Source organism: Corapipo altera, unplaced genomic scaffold, assembly GCF_003945725.1.
Source record: "Corapipo altera isolate COAL_440 unplaced genomic scaffold, ASM394572v1 45, whole genome shotgun sequence".
In the NCBI taxonomy this organism is placed as follows: domain Eukaryota; kingdom Metazoa; phylum Chordata; class Aves; order Passeriformes; family Pipridae; genus Corapipo; species Corapipo altera.
The window spans coordinates 27,578,948-27,602,975 of record NW_020884877.1 but is presented as its reverse complement, the minus strand read 5'-3'; the positions used below and the strand labels follow the sequence as shown (position 1 = coordinate 27,602,975).

The following is a 24,028-nucleotide window of genomic DNA, read 5'->3' as shown; positions in this document are numbered from 1 at the left end:
TTTAGTACTACAGAGGTAGATTTACAGCAGTGGTGTTGTTGATTGTGGACTTGAGGGGAATATTCTCTGTGCAGATAATTATTAAAAATGTGTGGTGTGAAGGCTGCAGAACAAGTAGTCCCTACCAGCCCAATTGCAATGGCCAGGCTATAGAGGAGAGCAGTCCAGAATGTACCTGTTCAGGTTCGTGATGCCCTGGATAACAGGAAAGACAGGAGAGGGCCACACACACCAAACAAACATTTACTGCTCTGGCACGGAGCACCAGGATGAAAATGTCTCCGTAGTACCTAGAGAGAATTCTTTTCTTGTGAATGATGGACTTTGGCTTATGTGAGAAAAGCAAAGCCAATTGATTTAATAGCAATTAACTCATCCAATATTGGAGGCTGTGTACTGTTTGGCATAATTCTTTGAAAACTGTTCTGGCAAAGCTGCAAGCCATTAGACGTTTCAGAAGGGAGATGGGAACTGATGGATACTCTCCACAGATGTGTCAAGAGGCACAATAGTTAGGGGCGTCTCTCTGTAATATTGCCTCATGCCAGCAGATAGTAGCTTTCTTTTATCTTCCTAGAAAGCCTTAATAAGGATGCTGCTGGAGGAGGGGGAACTGGCCTGCTGTTTGATGGATCAGTTATCTCCTGCCAGATAATTGTATTTCCTATTGCACTTGAAATAATAGGTTTCCACCTGAATTATCAATTACTTTGTTTTTATTTTCCACGTGGGCTATGGGAGATAATCTTGACATTGAGCCACAAAGGGCGTGGCCTTTTCTGCATCAGTCTCACAGGTGTAGGAGGAGCTTTTCTTCTACTGGTCATAGGCAGCTGCAGAGAGGCCCTCTGTGTTCTGCCTCACCCTCTGAGCCTCTCATCACCCACTTTCTGGAGAGATGTGGGTCCAGTCAAGATGCTGTGAAGTTATTACTCCACACCTACCCTTGCAGTACTCAGCACAGGGTAATTTCCAAGGAAGTTGGCCCAGTCCATGCTGTATTCACTTCCATAAGGGTTTTCTGGTCTGCAGTCCGATGATCCTGATTCTTTCTTGCTTTCAGAGGGGCCCAGACACTCCCCAAGGTCTACAAGTATTGCCCAGTTTCCACCTGTCATTATATAGGAGACCAACAAATAGGGCAGATAACTTGAATTTATAGTTGTAACCCCTTAGTTTCATATTTAAATATTCATTTAAACTGGTGTGATCTTTTCTGTGGAAGTCATTCTGTGCTTTGGTCTGCCTTTTGTTGCATTGTATCATGATAGCATCAGCAGTGATTTTAATACTGTACCATTTTCAAGGCAGCAGTAACTCCTTGATCTAGTTATGTGACTGTCATCTGAAAATAACCGTAAAGGACACAGTACATTTTGTGTATCTGAGAAGAAATCAGAATGAAGATACATAGTTAGCGCAATCTGTTACTTGATTTTAAATGGATCATTAATGAGTTTTTTTAACAAATACTAGTTTTTCCCATTTTTGAGTTTGAAAATGGAGAAAAGAAAAATAAAGGAAAGAAAAATAATTTTCTTATCCTTTTCTTTTGTAATTGGATGACTTGCCTCAGTGCTATGCGATTATAGTCAATTAATGATCTCAAACTTTATTATGCTGTTTGTTAATGCTAGTCATTGTGCTGGCTGTGTGTGTTAGTTTATTTGCATATGTGTGGGGAGGAATATTCCCAATGTGATGATCTTGTTTGATACAGAAATAAAATCACATTATACATCTTGAGAACACACTTTCCTTCTCTGTTAATAATTTCTGTCTGCTGATTCACCTTTGTTATTACAGTTTTATAGTGTCTTAGAGTTTAACCCTGGCAAAGATGATTCAAACACAGCATGACCCCTGTGCAACCCAGCCCCTCTGGTCACTGAGCCAGTGGGAGGGACCCCCATAACCCAGAGCTGTTTCCAGCCTGCTCTGCTGGGCTATGTCTGATCATTTGCCAAAAATTGTTTGTTTTCTGCCTGCTCTGGCTGGGCTGATCTCTGCTCTGATGTCTGACACAGACAGTAACACCAGCACACTAAATTCCATTAGATGACATTGTAAGGGAATATTTCATTTCCCTTGCTGAGCTGCATATATGTTCCATTTTAAGTAATAAAGTATTTAAATAACTTGCTTGAAAAATAGGAAGACAGTTTTACAACAGTAAAACTCCTATAACACTATTTCTATGATACCTTTTTTCTGGGAAAATAAATGTTCAACTATAAATGTACATCCATCTTAGATGTCCCCAGTCATCAACTCTAATGCACAGATCTGACTATTCTAACTTCCACTAAAATATCTCAGGTGACTGGTTTCACTGGAAAAAGTAATTCATTCGTCTACAAAGGGTGAATACACCACTTGTTCATAGCAACAGTGACTCTTGGTTCTGAAAGCAGTGGAATTCTCTGGTGGTTCAGTGATGCAGTTGGAATTATTGTCAGGAGTAACAAATGTACAAAGTCAGTAAAACTGTGAGTTTGTGAAGCTTTTACCTGGAGCTTAAATCTTGAACAAACAGCTGACAGTACTGCTAGTAATAAGACTTTGAAAGGTGCATGCTGAAGAACTAGGAGATAGGATCACTGACGTTAAGAAACACATAGCCTGGATGTAGTTAATATTTATAATGAAACGTTATCTTGGATACTGAGTGCTTGTAGCATTTTAATCTGTTCAACAATATATTGAACAAAATATGCTTTTACAGAATATTGATCATTGAAAATATTCTCAAAAATCCTTCTGCAACAGATCATACCTCCTAAAGAATCCTGGATGAATATGCAACTCTTGAGAAATGACTCCCAAATATATAATTAGTAGTTTTTAAAAAAACTTGCTAAGTTTTCTGGAATACATCCCTGAAGCGCAGCATGCAGATAATAGAGGCTGTAGGAACAGCCACCTGCTTTGTTCTCTGGCAGATTAATTTCTGCAGTGAGTACCAAGAGAGCGGGCTGGGGAGTGGTTGGGTGTAAGATACTGTATGACTCATGTTTCAGGGCCCTGCAAAGAACTGTCTTGCTATTGCTGCTACTGCACAATGTGTAAAGGCTTTTGTGGCTGCAGATTGTTTTTCGCTCTTTGACCAGTCTTTTCGGATGGACAGGGGGGACGAGACACTAACACAGCCTTGACAAATCTGCATGGTTTGCATCCTCCACAGGGTCCCCTGGCAAAGCACCTGGCAGGGTCTGCACTATTTGTTCCTCTAAGCTGAGTATCCTGGTGCTGAGCGGGGGGTTAGATGTGGTCTCTTAGGTTGCAAGCCTGGAGAATTAATGGGAAAACAAGAAGAACCTGACCCAAAGTTTGTTTGTTTTTTAATTATTTTTTTTTTAGTCCATTTTCATTGATTTCAATGGACTGTGAGTCAGATCCGTACTGCCTGTTACATGGTATGTTGGCCCAGGGACTTGCAAGACTGCAGATATTTCTTCTCTTGAAGTCATTGGCCAAGACATTCACATCAATCACGGATTTTATTGAAACTGCAATTAAAACAAATCAGGCTTAATGCATGCTGAAATCCTTAGAATTCGTATACAGGTGAACATGGAGGGAAAGGCACAAGCACAGCCATCCTCCCAAGGAAAACTGAAAACGGAACTGTGTATATAATTGAACAGCATGTGAATATTAATGCACAAAATCCTCTGAGTCCCTAGTTCCCTGATGCAATTATTTTCTATTCACATTAATTGTTCCTAACAGATGACATTAATGACTTTGAGTTAAAATGTGTGCAGAGGAGGCCTTCAGAAGATCAATGCTGGTTAAAAATAGGGTCACTTTTGCAATCATTCAAGCAAGGTGTAACAGCTCGTAAATAAAACAACATTAACATGTTGATTGATTTATAAATGTTAATTTTATAGTTCATTTTTATGCTTTTTTCCTGAAGCCTGTCAAACTCTATGGATAATGGTGGGACTCGTTCATTTGTCATTGTTGCGCGTGAAGTAATGATAAGTTGCAAAACAGTGACTAGAAGAAAAAGTAGAGTTTGTTTTGGATGAAGAATGATCTGTTCTCCAGACAGGAAGTCTTGGACTAAGTAAGCACAAAGAGCAACATTTCAACTTGGAACAAATCCTCTTTTACCTCGGGGTCTTCATTTCCCTTGAAATTGAACAGCAGAGTTTGGAATTTTAAAAATGCTGATCTGCTGCATATTTGACAAATGCTTATGCTTTGCTTGTTCCCTTCTGCCCCCCCCAGAAACTCCATTCACGCATCTTAGACCTCTCATCTGGGGATTTGCTTTCAGAAGTAGAACGGAACAGAAGCCTGATGCAAGCTCGAAGTGCTGATGCTCAGATTCACGTGAGTGTTTGTGCTGTCCTTGTACCCCTCATTTGGAACCTCCTTTTTGCCTCTGAAGGCTGATGCCAGGGATGAGCCATAAAGCTGATCTCTGAATTGAAACCCTGTTGAGACAGATAACAATACTTCTACTTCCTTCTGTTCTCTGAAATTCAATATTGTGTCCTCAGTTGATATAGTAAGCAGATAGTGTCACTGTGTGCAAAAAAGCGTAAATCTTAGCAATGTCCCCAGTATACCTTTTTGGCTATTGATTACATCTCAGAATCTCTGAGAAATGGTCAAGGAGCTTTTTATTAAAGCCCATGCACCATATTATTCATTCTACTTTTATGATATATTATGTATGAACTTTTAAAAATTCATGGGCTCTGCATTTTTTTTTTCAGACAGAGTTAGCTTTGTGCTTATTTGGCAAAACGTTAGCCAACGTGGCTTTCATGTTTCATTGTCAAAGAGAAAAGCAGCTTAAAAAACAAAAGTCACATAGAGGGAAACAAAGAGTACAAGAACAGAACATTGAACCTGCTTGTGCCTTTGATCTTGAAGTATAGTAGTGTCAACAAAAATGTAATCTCCTTTGTAATACATACTTTAATGAAAAGGCATTGTTTCAAAGGTTCACAAAAATGCTAACTACCCTTTGCATTACATTTAATTAAGCCTTCAGGTTAGGCTTTTCTAATATAGAGTTTTGTATCTTTAATGGTCTGATTCTTTCAATTTTCTGTGATTTCTAGTGAAAATTACGTTTTTAAGCAATACTACTACATTCAGGCCTTTTTACTCTAATTTCATTAAAGGTAATGACTAAAGAATCATGATTACAAAAAATTAAAATTTCACCATGTCAGTTAATAAACCCATGTGCAAGTTAAATGTATTTAATTAATGCATCATAAACATGCTATTCAAAATACTCTCTTGGATAATTTAGAGAATAAAGGCAAATTGCAGGAGAAAATTCCACTCTTGTGAGTGATCTGAATGCAATCTAGAAGTTGAGTAGATATCCTACTTCAGAACCTGGAGTGACATGATGTTTTTGTCACATTTTCTCCTCTCTAAAACATTAAAGATGATTACAGTAATACACTGTTGCTTTTGCTTAGGCATCTCCATTTTTTTCATTGCTGAAACTGTAGGACCATATTCCTTTCTCCTCTCTTAGGTGCAAAGGAAACAAAGTGAGGGGAAGGGGAGGCTCAGACTAGCTGAAGATGACAGGAAGGCAGTACTTGTCACTAGGCTCTTTTCTCCTACAGGAGACTCTTAAAGGAAAGGATTTACAGGCATCCTTCCCTTAAACACAATGATGGCTGGGACATAGGCCAGTATGAGGGGCAGGAATTTGACATGACATGTTTTTCCAATGCAACAGCTGAAATGCAATGAAATAGCCAGAACAAGCAGATGCTACCATTGGCCTCTGCACAGTCACCCTTACCGGGAATAACACCGTCACAGCTGAGGAAGCTGACGAGAGAGGGTCTCCCATGGGAACCACCATGTCAGAAATAAAGACTAATTTCTCTCAACAAAGCGAAAAAGTCTGCTTCAGAGCCAAAGAAACAGACATCAGCCTGCCTCTGATGCTGAAAGATGTATTCTTCCCAGAGCCAGTGGATTTAAAGGCCATTCCTCCTGCATCCATTTGACTTCCTAGGAGAACATGTACCAATAACTCCCAGAGGTGAAACTCTTGCTGCCTGTAAATGATTTTCCCATTCATAGGTTTTGCCTGTGACAAAGAATAATGATTTGCCCTGTAGTTAGGTTTGTCAAAAACAGAACATTATGATGTCAATTGAGCAATGAACAGCTGTACTGATGAACTCCTCAGCAGTAAAAATTCTGCTCTCTCCCATTCAACTGAAAAAAGATTCAACCCTAGTATTAATGAATGGGAGGACATGGGGGAATAAATGGAAGAAATTAGCAGAAGGCAAAAAAACATGTCAGCGTATGAGAAGTGCCTACAAACCAAGCGTTGTTCCAGAGATTTGCATGTACACCATGTCTGCGGTGTACACACTTTCAATAATTGTTTTATGGGTTCAGTAAATTCAGATTTCTTGTTTCTTCCTGAATGTAAAGGTAAATTCTTCATTAAGCAAAATTAATTTGAGGTATATCTACATAAAAAACCCCAATCAATATTGTTTCAGCTTTCAATAAATATTGTTTCAACTTGCCTTAATGAAATCCAAAGGAAAGTTTTATGAAACAGTCATAGAATAATAGAATCATTTATGTTGAAAAAGACCCTTAAGACCATCAAATCCAATCATTAACCCACCACGAGGTGGAAAGGTCCTTTAGGATCATTGAGTCCAACTATTAACCCAGCACTCCCAAGTCCACCACTAAACCACGGCCCCAGGTGCCACATCTGCGCATCTTTTACATCCCTCCAGTGACAGTGACTCAACCACTTCCCTGCTTCAATGCTTGACAACTCTTTTGGTAAAGGAATTTTTCCTAATATTCAATCTAAACCTCTCCTGGCACAACTCAAGGCCGTTTCCTCTTGTCCTATCAGTTGCCACTTGGGAGAAGAGACCCACCCCCACCTCTCTACAACCTTTTTTCATGTCGTCATGTCTGGTGTTCCTGGTAATTAAAAAGATGTCCGATTCTGTAAGGAAACTGGAGAATAGCACAACAGAATAGTGCAAGCACTTAACATTAAAGAAGCTCAAACGCTGTTAGGCACAAGAGTATTAGTTCGAAAACAAATTAAAGGCATCCCAGATACTCCTACAGAGGTTTAATATTTTACCTAAAGTGCTATCTACTCTTCATTACTCTCTTCCTCAAAGCTGGCACTTAGTCACAGTCAGCTGAAATTGCATTTGGAGAGGGGCGATAACTACACAAGTACTAAAGGCAGCCATAAAGTGTCAATAAATTGCATAAGCAAGAGGCTTCAGCTGTCTGCAAGCGACACAAAGATGGATTGTCCTACGTCAGAGAGTTTCTTAGACAAAGCTTTGAACTAGATAGGAAACCAAAATTAGACTGTAATGGAGAGATTCCATTCTCAGTGGAAATTCTGCTCAGGATACTAAATTAATTTACCTTGTCCATGGTATACAGCCTCATCTGTTAAATTGTGGGGCTATAATGCAGTTGTCAAGATGTACTTGTATTCTTATAACTTTGTTTTCTTACCAGAACACGCTGCTTATGTATAAAGCATAATTCAAATAGAATAATCTTTAGCAAAAGAAGAGCAGAATACTAGTTCAAGAATAAAGAAGAAAACATTGAGGAAATGAAATTGTTAGCAATTTTTGATTTAGTTCTCTGTATTAAATTTACCAGATGCTATCAGTGTAAGAGGAAGGTATCAGTGGCTTACTTGCTTTTTCTTTGTCATTCTTAATCAAGGGGAATTTAAACGATCTTTTTTCACCCACAAGATATTTCTATTTCTTCTCATATTTTAGGATTGCCAACAGAATGTGAAATCCAGTATACCTGTCTTGAAATGCCAGAGTCAATTAAATGTGACAGGTTCTAGTCGCCTGTATCCCCGGAGCAGCTGCAGCAGCAGTGAACTCTCCCTCTCAAGTGCTTGCAGTGAATATTCCAGTGGTTCCTCCTACACTTGGAATGATGGAAAGACATGCAGCAGAAGGGTAAATCAAATTAATTTTCTTAATTTATTAGCTTAACTTAGTCTGAAACAAGATTAAAGGAAAAGCTGCCTATTTCAGAAATTTTTTTTCACTTTCTTCTCTCTTTTATATTGAAAACAGTTGCCGCTAAACTCAGTAAGAGCTCTCACTGCAATATCTCCTTCCCTGTCACTCCCCTCCCCACTTAATTTTTTTAGCACTTCCTTTGTCACTCCAGTTTGCTTAGTCTCCTCATTAATTCTGAAATTTATTGTGTCTTTCATAGTCCAAATTACTCTTCTTCTTTATCTTAATCCTTCCATTCATATTGTTCTTTCTACAGGTTTTAAATGCACTGCAGCCTTCACACTCCTATGAAATCCTTTATTAAAAAAGAACTTTGCTCTTAATAGCAACGGATGAAATGTAATGTCCTTATGCAACTCCTATATCTCTTTACCAATATGGTAACGCTTTTATTGACAGCACTTGTGAGTAATGTGTGAGCTTTATTTTGTTTCAACAGTCATCCGTGAGATGGGATAAAAGAATAAGCATCGGTTCCTCGCTCCCAAGCAACCTCTCAAGTCCTGCCGATGATCTACCTCCAACTCGTGTCAAGGAAAACCACATCTTAGAAGGGCTGAAGAAATTACAGAAGCAAAAAATATTACTTGAATCACCATCAGTAATATCAAAATGGGGTTACAAAGATTGCATGAACTCTAATGAAGGAATATATTCCCCTGGAGTTAAATGTGGTGGCCATAATGAACAGACTCATTGTAAGCCAATGGAAATGGAAAGTATTTGCATTGAACATAACAAAACTTTCTCTTATGATACAGATTCACATGATGATGCAGATGATGACTCTTCCTCCTTACTGTTGCTGCAGGAATTACCAAGCAAAGACTGCAGGACCTATTGTAACAAATTAACTCATAGCATTTCTGACAGTCTCTTTGACTGGGATCCTAATAGGAAACATTTTCCAGAAAGAAATTCATATTTTAATTCAAAGGAAAGACCTGAAAAATTGACTAGTTTTGTCAGTGGATTTCAGGGAGAAGTAAAATCATGCACCAGAACAAAGCTGCCTGAGTTACAGTTAAATCAAAGCCATGCTAATATAGGCTGGAAAGACCTTAATTTTCAGCTTTCAGATACTGATGACAATGAAGTCTTGGATGAACTGCATATAGAAAGCAGTGATGAGAAAAGTCCATCAGATTTATTAGCAACTCCCTTTACTGAGAAGTACACAAAGGCCTCTGATGTGCTCAAGGTCACGGAGAATTCTCAGTTTGTATCTACTGACAAAGAGGAAAACCAGATACCTGTTCACTCAGACATTAGGCCGAAGACATGTAATTTCATTAAACAACAAAAGGTTATAAAAAAGACCTCCTCTGAAGAGTGCACTACGGTAATATTTGACGCTGAGGATGGTGAGCCTATTGAATTCAGCTCACATCAAACTGGAGTTGTCACTGTAACAAGAAATGAGATTTCAGTCAACCAGCCACAAACTATGTCCAGTGCAGAATACACTGAACTTACACCTCAGGGAGTAACTGATTTGCAGACAGGAACCAATGCTAGAAACTACACTGCTTTAGAAAGACCAGAAGAAGAAAATGAGAAAAATAATCTTGAAGATAATACAGGGAATAAAAATACAGTTGTCTCCATGACCTGCAGTGAATCTTCATGCTGTGGAAGAGTGACACTGCAAAATACTTCACGACAAAAACTAGTGAAGCCAGTGTATGATGCATCATACAAGGCCAATTCAAGCTCCACTGTGCATGCAGGAATCAGTCAAAAGCCAAATGTAACTAAAATACCCAGCAGAGGTAAATTTTCTCCACGAAAAACTGTGATCTCTGAGAGTGGGGAGACACCTGTAGCCCTATCAGTGGGCCCCACAGCCCTTGAAAAATCACCTGCTCTGCCACCTGTAAAGCTTTCAAGATTCAAAAAGGCGCAAAGTCCACCTCGTCATTTTGACTCAAAAGTTGACTTTCAGGTTCCAAAGCCCCCTGCCCACCCCCTGCCTGACTTGAAACGTCCAGGCAGAGTTGACGGGTCTAAGTATCCAAAGAGTCAGAGTCCAGCATCACCACTGTTGCCTCAGCACCTTATAGAGCCAAGTAACTATGGAGAACCTCCAACCAGAGACTTTCATTGTGATTTAGCAACTGTAGAAGCCCGATCTCCATCCCCACCCCTTCCTCCAGGCAGGTCAACATCCCTGTTGATTCGGCCTAATTATGCTCATTCTCCACCCACAGCAGTTAAGTTAGGAGGAGCTGGTCCCACTGAAACAACAAAAAATATACTGAAATCATCACCATTAAAAGGAACTATGAACTCTGGCTTTCACAATCAATCTAGTTATGAAATGAAAGCAAAAAATGTATCTTCTGGGGCCAAAATTGAATTAGCTTACCTTCAAGAAAATGCAGAAGGAATTATGCAAAATAAATGCACATCTCAGCAATCCCATCGTGCATGCAAAGGACTTTCCAAAGTTTCCACAAAGCAAGTCTGCCTAAAAAACCCTAATCAGCTGGGTCTCCACAGGAATCGTGACTATTCCAGCACAGATTTTCAAACAGCCAGGTCCTTTTCTCTAGGTTGTCCGTCACTGGAAACAACTTCTTCACAAGACACATATTCCAGGAAAAAAAGTACTTCCACTGACAGTGGGGTGGATCAGCAACAAAAGATGCCAAACATTCTCCCCACAACTCCTCAAGGTCATACAACCAGCACAAGTGAGCCTTTACTATCTCAGGTAAATAAATCCCCACCAACACTGTTTCGTGCCAGTGATCCTGCACACGCTACTCAAAACTCTAACGAGAAAGGAATAAAAACCCGTCTTCCTGTAGGACTGAAATTATTTGTCAAATCTCCCCAGCTTCTCCGCAAGAGCTCTACTGTACCAGGGAAGCAGGAAAAAGACAGCATAAATGCAGCTTCCAAAAGTAATGTGAGTTCAAGTAAGTACAAGCAAAGTGAATCTGTATGTGCAACCACCAGAGATGCAGCATATGCTGAATTAAAAGACTCTAAGTCTGATACTGAAGTAAAAAATAATTTTACTGTGGGACTTAGCACGGGTACAGCATCACCTCATTCACATGAAAACTGCAGCTTGGTGGTAGACAGAGTAGATGGATTAGAAAACAGATTAGTTAAGAGATCTGTTTCTTCTAGCAACAAGTCACACTTGAAGCCAGCTCTGGGCATGAATGGAGCAAAAGCTCGTAGTCAGAGTTTTAGCATTCAAACAGGGGAGAAGCCGTCTGCCCCTCTGACAGAAGGTCTCGGAAAAGTGCGGACTCAAATTATTACAAACACTTCTGACAGAGGAAATTCTCTAACCAGACAGAACTCAGTCACAGAAGGACTTCAAATCAAGGCTATTCCTGGGTCAGCAGTGACACCAGAGACTCTTTTATATACTACTAAACCCACAGAAAATTCTTATCCTAGACAAGGTTCTCTGGGAAATATGAGTAGTTGCAATAGCCAGCATGGAAGTCCGAGCAAACTGCCCTTCAAATCATCTCCAAAAGTAGACTTGTTTCATAGCACTTCAAAATGTGATGGAAACAAACCATTTTCTCAGAAAGATGCACGCAGCCGATCTATGCAGGGTGAGAGGAGCACTGAAAGTTTTAAACACGAAGCTCTAAGTAAAAAAAGTGTTCTGTCAGCAGAATTGGAGTTAGAAGCATCAGCTACTGTATCTTCTAAACAAATTTTGTCCTTTCAAAGCTTCGATGGAATAAAGTATCCTCATAAACTGGAAGCAACAAAATCACAAAGGCAGCAAATGTCTTTAAAATTAGCAGAAGCCTCTGAGAAGGTTAATGATGTTTTGAGTTCACCGTCTCTGCAACCTACAATAGAGGAGAAAGTCATGTTGTGCATCCAAGAAAATGTGCAAAAGGGTCAGGGACAAATCAAATCTCCCACTGTGGAGACTAAACAAAAGACTGGGCCCTCTATAGCAAATTGGTTTGGTTTTCGAAAGAGTAAGCTCCCAGCACTGAGTAGCAGAAAAACTGATGTTCCTAAAACTAAGGTAGAAAAAAAGGATGCAAAAGTTTCAGGGTTTGGAATTAAACAGGCAAAATTAGAGAGAAGAAAAGAAAAAAAGAAAACTGAACAACACTGTGAAATAGAAAATGAAATTAACAGGAAAACAGACAATGGTGACATTTTAGCCATGGAGAGCAAAATTATGAAACCTTCCCAAGACTCGACCGGTGAGATTGATTGTGAACAAGTCAGAGGTTCAACTGAAGCTACGTACTCACCAAAAGACAGTTTTGTGAAAGAGCTTTTAAACAGGTAAAACTCTGGAACACAAATTGATATGTATTGATGTACTTACAGCTTTACAGATGCCCAGATGCTAAGTTCAATGTATGTTCCTTTTATAGTAAGAATGCACAGTAGCAATCAGTAGGTACACAACTGGGACTTTAATCTCTACAGGAAAAAAAGCATTAATAATGAGATGATAATTTTGTTCGTGTTACTTTCTTAACCAAACACTGGTCTTTGAAATTAAGAATGGCAAGTTACATCCAAGTTGATAAAAATTCAAATGATTCCAGAAGTCAAGGATCTAGGTAGATGGTATGTAATGATAGTGGATAATAAGGTACATGTTTTAATATATTCTAGCTTCCTGTATTGTAAACAGCAAGCACATATTTGGTAACTAGTCAGAATTAATTACATTTCTAGCTACCACAACCTTTGGTCACAGAAGAACTTAGCAATTGTTATACTGCATTTTCACATTTGCCCCACAGCAGACCCAAATATAATATAAATCATCATATGTGAAAGGCTAAATTGATATACTACCTGAAATTGCAAGTGACAGGTTTGATCAAGGCTGGTTAGAAACATTTATCACTCAAAGGTCTAGAGACAGAAAGATACAGAGGGGTTACTTTAAACATTAAAGGAATGGCAAAGTAGAGTGATTGAAGAAGGGCAATGTAATTTATCAGAGGAATCACTCTCTACCTGCAGAGTTGATAAGAAAGCAGCTCAGCAGACAGAAAGTGGATCAAATAATGTTTCCTACAGGAGTGTGTCGAAGGGCAGCTCCCAGGGCTCCTCTCTTCATGGCAACTCTATCAGCTCTCAAGGAAACCACAAGAAAAACAGCAACACAAAAGCTGATATGGAAATACAGAATCAGACCCTGGTAAGTGCTTTAGTACATGAAAACATTATTACCTTCTTTTTAACTTTTGGATGTGTTTCCTATTGCCAGTACAGGCAAACAGGATAACAACTGTTTATATATAAGATAGAAAGATTTTGTGTAGCTAGAGAATTGTGAATTAATACAAAAGTTGGCAGCTTGACTATAGGCCATATTATACAGCTAGTCATGAAGATCCTACTGCTTCTGCTGGCAATTCAATTCCAGTGGAGATATATGAACAACGATGTTATAATCATACTGTAGTAGAGTGAAGTAATAGGACCATTCTCTTTTTTTTTAGTTTTTTCCCCTTTCCCTGAAAATTGCATGCCAGTGTTAAGCATTCCTCTGAACATTATAGAAGTCATTAAGGCTGAGAAGAGCACTACTGATGGGGAAAAGGCAAAGTATTTGGCCATGTTTGGGAATATTTGTCACTTAAGAGGGAGCATGCAAAAGCAAAAACATACATTTGACCTGCATTTCTCTTTGTGCCATTAAAAATCTCCCTGTTGATGCCCTGTAGTTAGTCTTATACTTCAATAAGGTACTAACTGTACCTGATAATTTAATTTACCCAGAGAGTAGGAATGTTGCAATTTAGAAGAAAAATCATTTTATTTTCTGTTAGCTGCTAGATTCTGGTTCTTGAAAGGTTGTGTGACTAGCTTTACTGCACTCACTGGGAAGTGTTCACAGAGAGTCTAGGACTGTAACTTGAAGTCAGGCTGGATGCATGCCCTTCCTTGTGAAGTTTCTATTAATTAACCTTAGAATTTAATGAGCAATTTCTTGCCTAGCAAGGTCCTTTCCCATGATGTTTCATAGTCCAGGCACCAGGAGAACAGAGTTTCTTTAACTCAAATGCATTCTTTTCTCATTCCTGATAGCTGTCTTGACCATATTATAATGACGATTATTAACCATAATCACAATTTTAACAAAAATTCTTGAAACTTTTGCCAAATATAACGCTTAATATGAAGCTGAGGCTATTACTTTTGTTGTTCTGACAGAACTGAGTTACTGAAGTGCGGCACGTACAACTATTTCCTCTGAGAGAATTTGAAACACAAATTCTTTTGGATGTGTTGCAAAAACATTGCAAAAAGCTTCATAATGGGAACTGGAGAAACTCTTAGCTTAGTACTGATGTTTAGGATGCATCCCGTATGGGGTTTCAAATTCAGGCAAATGTGGGGTTTTTTACTTTAATACAGATGTCTTTCCTAAGAACATCTGCAAGGTCATTTTTTAAAACTTACAGGGAACATATGCAAAATGAATGTGTTTGAAAACTTTCCTCCTGACTCCTGTCGTAACATTTCTTCTTTGAAAATGTAGATGCCTCCTGCATTATAAAACCACAAATTATAAGCATATCTAAGGCTGTCCTTGTAGTGTCACTGAAAGGAAAGAGAGAGAATGAAAGTCTGGAAATGTGCAATATGCAGGAAATTCAATCCAACTGATCTAGAACTTTGATAGCAAAGCACAGCCCCTTATCAGAGCCACTCAGTTTAACTATGCCCCATTTAATATGGTCCTGACAGCTTAGGGTATATCTTCACTGTACAGAAGTACAAAAACCTCTACACATTGCTTCTACAATTTCTTTCTAACTCATTATTTTCTAATGCTGCAATAATTTGCTGTGCTTTTTGTCTGTCACTTTGTGAAGTCTTTTTAGCTTCCTTGGTAATAATCTTTTAAGTATATCTTCAAGAAACACACTTCATTTTATGAGGGAACTACAAAGCTTGTCCTTACTGTACACAAACAATAGACATGCTAATTATACTATTTAGTTTTTAAGGACATATTAGTCATAGGGAAAAGGCTATATTACCTCTGCTATACCATACACTCTTTTGTTAGCTGGGAAACAAAGTATTTTTATATGTTTTTGTAGATTAATTTACATTATATGCTTCATTTTTTTGAGTTTCATATTGTGTTTATTGTGGCACTTCATTCCTGAAAGAAATATCTAGTGCCAAAAGACTGAGGACATCTAGAATAGTGAGATTTAAAATGTGCTTACAGTTATTAATGTTAACTTATGAAAGAGATATACCTTAAGATTCTTCAATATGTGATATTTCATCTTGTCCTCCAAACTTCTAAAAATAAAACGGTGGAAAGTCTTTAAATCCAAAGTCCATGCATCTTATTACTATCATTTCCAGTTATTCTTTGGTGTCTGCTCACTTTGAAGCAGATTGCAAAGGACTGGTAGATAGATAGCTGTGACTGAAAACAGTTGCATGCAGTAGAATGGCCTGTTGTGCATTTTTTTTGCTCATAAAAAGACAAAATTAATGATTTTGGAGAAAAAAGCATAAATCTTTTGAAAAAGCCCTAAACTAGGAAGATTTCTTTTATTTTTTTGAGCAATGCAAAGTGCATTCAGTCGTACAGTTCAGTGTGGAAGGTGCTGTATTTCAAAATTGCATCTCAGATATATACTGCTTTAAATCCTGGCCAGAACATTTTTAACATTAATTTTTCTAGCAAGTTTTTCCTTTAAAACCTATTTAATTTTTGATGATTAAATCACTTTTCTTATGATGTGCCAGGTAAAGACTTGAGGCACTATTATGCCATAACATATGCACCAATTACCTCTGATTTCTGTTCATGCAAAGAATGTTATTGCTGGACTGCCACTGAATTTATGGAAAAAGCAATGTTCCACCAGTGGTGGCCTTGTGCATTCACCTTCAGAGGGATACACTTCCCGTTAGCGTTCATCAAAAAAGCACTTTACTCTAAAGGCCAGCCAACAGAAATACATAATACTTTAGCCTGCAACAAGGATATTCCACATTCTCCAGTACTTTTCATGTCCTTGGCTGGAGCTTTAGGTGAGAAACAATCATTTTTGTGCTGTGCTGCTTCATTTCATTTTTGTGATTTTATTACAGCCCTCTGTAATTTAGAAAAGCCGTGGGCTTTGCTTTGTGAGGTGGAAGCATGGCACCAAAATCAAGACACCAGGAGTTTTGTGTAGCACTGTGAGTCTGCAGTCTGTGTGTTTGGGGAGTACCCAGAGATCTATCGCAATATTGTGAAATGTCACAGCAGCAGCCAAGCACAGTCTGCAAATGTGAGAAACTGCTCTACCCGAAATTTGATGCCAAATGATCACTTGCCTCCTCATTTTCCATAGCCTGAAGAGCATCATTTCAGAAGACAAAAAAAGATGTAATCAAATCTGTAGGATTAAAATATTGTGAATGCACTTTTATAAATCTAGAGAGCAAGTCTTTCATGTCTTCCTTAGGCTGGTCACAGGAGGTCAATAGGGCTACTTGTGTAAGCCAGACAAGCAGAATATATGCTATGATCAAAGATATGTCATGCAAATTATGATAAATTCTACTGGTTTAGATTACAGAACATATTTAATGTTATTGTGAATGTGCTGTAAGTAGTTTAAAACAACAGAGAGTGATTAGCAAATAATTTAAGATCTCTGAGATATTGAAAGTTATTGTTTTCCATAGTGCTGGCTTTCCCCTTCTCATCACCCTGAAAGTATCTCTGTTCCTGTTTGATTTATGTAGCATGGCAGAAAAATATGTCTCTGGATCTGAATTATGGCCTCTGATGGCATGTAATGGAGGGGGATTTCACTATATGCTAGGGAGGCACTCAGATTATCTGTACACTTGGGAAATAAGAGTGCAGAAGAACAGAACAAAAATACATCTTCATCTGAAAAACTAGAATACCTAGGGGGTTTGAATAGCACAAACTTAAGTATTACATACAGGCTCTTAGAGTGCACTGCATTCTTAAATGAAGTTTTTCTCTCTGTTTAGCTAATAAATGCTTTTAAACAGAGGTGGAAATAAAAATGCTGAAGTTCAGTGTTTGCAAACTAAAGAGATACCATACCACATATCAAGTTCACTTTTTTTTTAACATCTGAAACATGTCATTTCCAGAGAGAAGCAAAAGGTCAGAACTGAGGTTTTTTGGTGGGGTTTTTTTGGTGGTGTTTTTTTTAATGTAGAAAAAGACCTTTTCTTTTGAAGAATTGCATTTTGCAAGGGTATTTTTGATGGCTGCATATTGTGACTTCAAATGAAATTAAAGTTGCTATCCTCAGATATCATTTATAGAATGGGACAGTTTATATACTTCCACTCATAGCTGCCCTGTAACTTTGGTTTATTTCTGAAAAATATTCTGTAGTTATTGTGAAGCAACATAAACAGAGTCACAGATGTTCTTCACTTTTGTTGTTGCACTATGTACAGGCTAAAGTAGTCACAGAAAACCTGCAAGAAGAAGAGGAGGACACCATGACAAGGACTACATGTCAGAGTCATGTGATAGGTACAAAATTATATTTTACACTGGATTTTATTGCTGTCAGTTCTTGGAAAAAGGCATGTTTAATTCTCATTACTTTATTTGTTTGCCCACTAATGTCAGCTTTAGCCTTCATTTAGCTCTGTTACTGGATAGCCATATTTCACCAATTGTGTAACAGATGAGTACATACCATTGCCATTGTGGATCGATGCAATGCTTGAATGCTTGCCAGAAGGGCCTTGGAGTCTGGTTATGAAAGATCATTTCAGCCTCTAAAACTCGTGGGTGACGCATAGTGGCTTAATTAGAGGGTTGGCATGATACTTTCAGTGGGAGTAATACTGATATACTATAAGTCTATCATCTGGCCCTGAATTAGTAAAAATCCGATTAAAATTCTGAATAGCAGAGTAATCACTGTGATAAATTGATCTGAAGGAGTAGCAAACAGGTGTCTGTTCAGAAGGACTTAAAGCTGTTACTGAAAATAAGGTTGCCTTTTCTCTAAACTTTTCAGAAGGGTGGCACCATCCACCCTGCTTTGTGATTCACATGTGCTAATTTTTAATCTCAGGACATGTAAAAATATCTAATGGGCAATGGAGGACAAAACAAGTCTGTTTGAGGTTTTTGTTAGAGCAGTATATCATCAATATAAAGAAGTGACTCTGAACAGAAAAGATTCTCCTTTAGCAAGTTCCCTTCCTAGACAGAGACTGCAGCAATAGTTAAAATCTAATTCCATGGTTTCAGGACACTCTTAAGTGATTTTTCTAGCCAGAATCTCATTCATTTCACAAATACTGTCAACCAAGCAAATGAGGCTATACAGATGTATCATGTTGAAACACATTTCTCTTTGGAATATTAGGAAAATATTTGCATGCTTTATTGACTTGTACATCCTTTCCAGTCCCAAATTCAGCCAAATAAACTCTGGCTGTCTTGCCTGAAGGAAAGATCCCTAAAGTCTTCCCTCTCTATGAACCCAACCATAATCTGGCTCCATTACAGCAACTAAATAACAAGAACTTTGAACATCGCAGTGTAAGACTCAGAGTGGATTCTGTGAGTTGGTAGGCACTAGCCCTGAAAACAGAAATATGTGATTCTCACTCTGTAAATAAAGAATTTACTTTCTGTTATTAGACATTGACCAGCAGATATTAACTCACTTAAAATGGTTCAGAATTATTTTTCCTCATACTGAAATAATTATTTTGCCTCCGTCAAATTTTCAAAACTTTAATTTTGAATTAAGTGAAATGTTTCCATTTAATTTTTTAATCTAGATACTGAAGATTAAAATCAACTATTTGCAGCGGGTTTTTTTCTTAAAATATTTTGGTGCTTCCTTGTGGTACATCACCGTAATTGGTGGTTGTGGCTGAGGCCAAGCTGCTATATATTTTGATACTTAACTTTGTAATACGTCATGTAACATGTCCCTTTTGGGGGTGTTAATATTTTGGTCCTCCCACAGGCACCAAATCTGAGTCTCTGATGGGACATAGTGGTTATGAAATAGGTTGGTTGTCATTCCCCAAAATGAGACTTCAGTTGTGCCTTGGGTTCACAAGGCTCTCTGTTAGCTGGGAAAGGTCATCCCTGTGGACAGCCTTCCTGTTCACCAAAATCTTTTTTTCCAAAGAAAACAAATAGCTTTTTCTTCACCTTTTTAAGGGCTGATGACATGGGTAAAGTGTAAAGTGACAGGTATCTCTGTAGCCCAGACCTATACAAGTCCACAGTAAGTAGTGCTACAGAGAAGCCAGGCAGTGCTGCCCTTAAAAAGTTCCTATAATTCCTACAAAGATCTTTCCATTCATATAATTTAGCTGAATTTTACCAGTTGCAAAAGCATCTTCTTCTCTCTAAACAATGCCATTTCTTAAATGCTCAGCACAGGATGGCCAACTACCCCTATTCTGCCTTGTCAATCCATCTAGAATAACTCAATGAGTTTGAGGATCTAGTTGGTAATGGGAAACATTATGTGCGATAGGTGGTATTGGCACAGTAGAAGTAATAGAAGTCTAAGCAAATTTATTAACATTCTAACAATGAATCCTAATGCAGAATGTACCAGTCCTTACTTATTTCAATAGGACAAGCCCAGGCCTATGAAATTAGAGGCATGGATCTGAGTGTACCTCCTGAATACTCCTATATCAGTATCATGCTGTGTTTAATTTCACTCTCATCAGGCTATGTTTTATCTTGCGTTGGTATTTTTGCTACTGTATATCTGTATTGTTCTTTTTGGATAGCGAGCATTCCTAGATCTTGTTCAGATTCTTTTAAAATTCCTTGATAGAGGTTCTGGCATTTTTCTGATACAAAGGTTTTTGTAGAAAGATACTGATTATTTTTACTGCTGAAACTCTTTACAGCTTTCAGAAACATTCATTTGGAACAATTTACCCCTTCAGCTTGCCATTTTTAGTCAAAAGCATACACAAGGAAGAACTTTTGAAGATTATAAAGAACTTGGTGTGGAGGAATACCTGAGATGTAAAAGATCCAAATTTGGCTTTCTTTGTTATCAACTTCTGATTTTCTGTTCTCAGAAGAAAAAGGGAATAATACAGGAAGGATGGCTCTGTAAATGCTGTGCCTCACTGCTGTCAGGCACATGGCAATGAGCCAGGTCCTTAGTCTGATCAAAGGGGTCAGTTCATGTCTTGGTGGAGGCTTTTGGTCAGTTGTTTTTGTGCAACAATTTCACAGTGTTGGAGGTTCTTCCAGAACAGGAACTTCTTAGAAATCTTGAAAATTTCAGTGGGCTGTAAATTAATTTCTAACTGTATTTGTCATCATCAAAAACAGTTGTTTTATAGAATCATGATGATGATGATGATGATGATGATGATGATGATAGACATCATAGAATGGTTTGGGTTGGAAGGGACCTTTAAGATCATTTTGTTCCAACCCCCCTACCATTAACAGGGACGCCTTCCACTAGACCAGGTTGCTCCAAGCCCCATCCAACCTGGCCTTGAACACCTCCAGGGATGGGGCAGCCACAGCTTCTCTGGGCAACCTGTGCCAGGGCCTCATCGCCCTTATAGTAAAGAATTTCTTTCTAATATCTACTCTAAATCTACCCTCCATCAGGTCAAGGCCATTCTCCCTTGTTTTAAGAAAACAAAGTTCACTGTGGGTTTTTAGCTGTTCGTTAATGAGTTTGTTCTACTGGGTTTGTTCAAAACTGTTAACAGACTTAGAGCTGAACGAATTTATAACTAAACAGTCTTCTAAGTTGGTATCATGTAAGACAATGCTGGTTTATCATGTTCTAATAATGAAATACTTCTGGATATGTTAACCAGAAAATGTGTAAAATTGCAGTTCCTAGGATTTTAATCTATTGTCAATTGTTGATCTAAACAAATTTAAGTATTTTGCTGATTTTTTTGATTTGCTAAATTGGAAGAAAGCAAGAATACCTAGTTATATATAATTTCCCTCCTCATATACCTGTATCTCAGGAACATATGAACATTTCTATATGAAGCAGTCATTTATATTGTGCTATACTGTACTTCAGCATATATTTAAAACATTTTGAAAGTTTTTAAAAATATGTTACACTCCAGATGCCTTTGCTGTACTATCAGTGAGGAAGTCAAACGCGGCCCTGGCAGCACAGATGCTACCAGTGCTCCCACAGACAGCAGACCTAGGAATCCATGAAGAGCATCACTTTCAGGATCATTCATCTTCACAGCTCTTTTCTCAAGTCCTTTGCAGTAAAGTAGTTGGGTTTTGAAAGAGGGATGATGTGGAAAATGCTAAAGTACCTAGTAAGGGGAAGGACATAATAAAAGGGTTGACTTTCCCTTCATTTCTTGAGACTCTCCAGCTCAGACAGTACAGCAGGGTCTCCAAATATTCCTATATATAAAATTCTTGTATTGAATGTAAAGATGATACATCAAGCTCCTGACAGTATTGTTCCCATGTAAACATAAAAAAGCCTTTATTTTACAAAGGAAAAGAATTCGGTTTCCTTCAAGACACTAAAAGTGTCATTGTTTGTCTTGAATTTTCCTATTGTCACAATGGCCCAGAAACTCACAAGACAGTTACAGATGACACATAGAGAATGTAATAATTGGACATCTTGAGAAGAATAAAGCATTTGTTAAAAAGTTCAATGCTTCATTTTTCAAGTACTGTTTCAAATTAGCAGCTACTCTTAGAAAAGTATGATTGCATTAATTATAATGCATTAAGAGTTTTCATTGATAAACAGCTTCAAGGGAAAAGACAAAAATCCACGGCACAAGCAAACAAATGCTAATTACTGAAGAATTCATTCTTGCAGACAACTTCACATGGGAATACTATGGTATGCAATAAGAGTATTTTTGGATAGACACAAATTAATAGGTTATTTTCTTTCTGGTAATATATCTCTAATGAACAGGAAATTTAGTCATAATTAATCATATCATTTTTCAGTTTTGATATGAACCTATACTGAGGCTGAAGTGAAAGACTGAACGTGCCATTTTCTCAGACATCAACACTTAGGTGATTTACCAAACCCCATGTTTGGAAGCTGCATGATGATAATTTTTCTGGGTTCAGTTTCTTTTCTCTTTGTTACCCCATAGGGGTGACAAATTCTCTAGAGGAGCAAGTCAGCATGGAATATGCTTTTTGCTAATGATATGCTTAAGCTTCACACAAAACATAATCTCAGCATAAGGCTGATGAGAAGTGTCTGAGAAGGTTTCAAGTCTATTCTTAAATTCATACTCAGATTTCAATACAAAGAAAGAGCATTTTTTGTCACAGATATTTCTGTGTGTGAATATGATTATTCACCATAGTGGATTTCCAGCAGTCATTCCATCCTTAGCAACCTAAGTGAATCAAACAACTCTTCTGTTCTAAAGCACCGAAATTCAGGGAGTACATGAAAGCATGGATAGTTTTTCTAAAGGAATTGTTTTATTGAACTGGAATGTTTTTGGTTTCAAATGTTATATTTAATATGTCACTGATTAAGCTAAAAGGGTAGATTCATTGTTTAATAAATGCCTGTTGAGTTTTGACATCAAGGGCGTCACTGCAAGTAGATTTTGTCCTCAAAATGACATCACTGGTAAAAATAAAATGTATTTTAACAATCTGAATAAACCATCAGTTTGCTTGAGCTTTGTACACTAGAGAGCAAATATTGATAACATGATAATTGGTATTAGCAATCCAAAATACATCTAGGTACTGCCTACTGGAGCTGTGTGGGGAGTTAATTCCCTGAGGCAGGCTGGGGTTAGAATTCACAGTAGAATGATTCGCAGTTCTTGGAAAGAAATTACATAATTGATCCCTGATGTAACTGCATCGACCCCTGTTATTTGTTTGGAGAATTTCAACTGAAATTCAGAGATGGGCAAAGGTTGTGAAGATAAATGTAGTCAGAATTTTTGAAACTTTGAAGAAAGACTTGAGACTAATTTTTGTCAACTTTCCATTAGAGGTCCAGGTCAGTTGCTAAAAATTGATTCATCCAACATTAAATGGAAAACTTGTAGATAATACAGAGAAAATGCCTGCAGAGACTTAAAAGTGTTTTAAAAGTCTCTAGCTAGATAGAGGGTTGGGCTTCCACACTATCAAAGCAACATTAGAAGTGCATTGTAGACTTTGCTGCTTTGTGCTAGAACAAAAACACACACTGAGGTCAAGGGATTCTTTTGTATCTCTGCTGTAGCCCATCACTCGATTCCATTAAAGTTCTTGATAATCATCTGCCTTAAGGCAGGCTTTATCATCGTTCTTTCTACTTTCCAAGAACAACCTTATAGAAGGGTTTCGCAGTGTAATTTAAAGGCAATCTGGTCAGAAAAAAGGAGAAACTTTTTCCTTTTTTTAAGAAACTTTTGGGAGACTTGTCTTCTCTAGAGAGCATTTGGTTGAATCCCTCAGATGCCCAACGGTACAAAAAGGAAGAGTTGTTGGTATTTTATATGTTGCACTGCCTTTTAAAATCCACCCCTTTAAGCTCTATATGCAGCAAAGTGATCAAACTACATTTTCAGTAGAAGCCAGGAATGTCCTTCACAGCAAGTTTTATAGGTAAGCTGCTAGCTACTTGATAGCAATTTTACAGATATACTGATAGCAAATGTAGGACATGTAATATGTTGTAGATGTAAGTAGGTTTGACTTAAAATGAAATGTCAGCATTACAATTATTTGTATCGAGGTATCAAATATTAAATATGATAGCCCTGGCTTTATACTGTGATATTGTTTTATTTAGCACCCAGTAGCCATACTATGAAATTATATATATGATAATAAAAAGCCACACTTCATGTGGAGACTTTTCTATGAGGGGCATACCTGCATTCTTTCTAGTGTCCCAGATAAATTTGTTTGTCTCTGATTCCTCTTTCCTTTCTGGTTCTTATGTATGTTTTTCCCACAAATATACACATTTACTGCTAAGTGGTGGTCCCTCTTT

At 37.9% G+C, this 24,028-nt stretch overlaps 1 protein-coding gene across 1 annotated transcript in view; it reads left to right on the top strand.

Moving 5' to 3' along the window:
• NCKAP5 (NCK associated protein 5) overlaps window positions 1-24,028 on the top strand; it is a 373,153-nt gene that overhangs the window by 302,790 nt on the left and 46,335 nt on the right. The window contains exons 11-15 of the mRNA XM_027637160.1: window positions 4,240-4,344; window positions 7,797-7,988; window positions 8,494-12,338; window positions 13,035-13,212; window positions 17,484-17,562. Coding sequence (XP_027492961.1) covers window positions 4,240-4,344; window positions 7,797-7,988; window positions 8,494-12,338; window positions 13,035-13,212; window positions 17,484-17,562 — 4,399 coding nt within the window. The remainder of the gene's footprint in view (window positions 1-4,239; window positions 4,345-7,796; window positions 7,989-8,493; window positions 12,339-13,034; window positions 13,213-17,483; window positions 17,563-24,028) is intronic.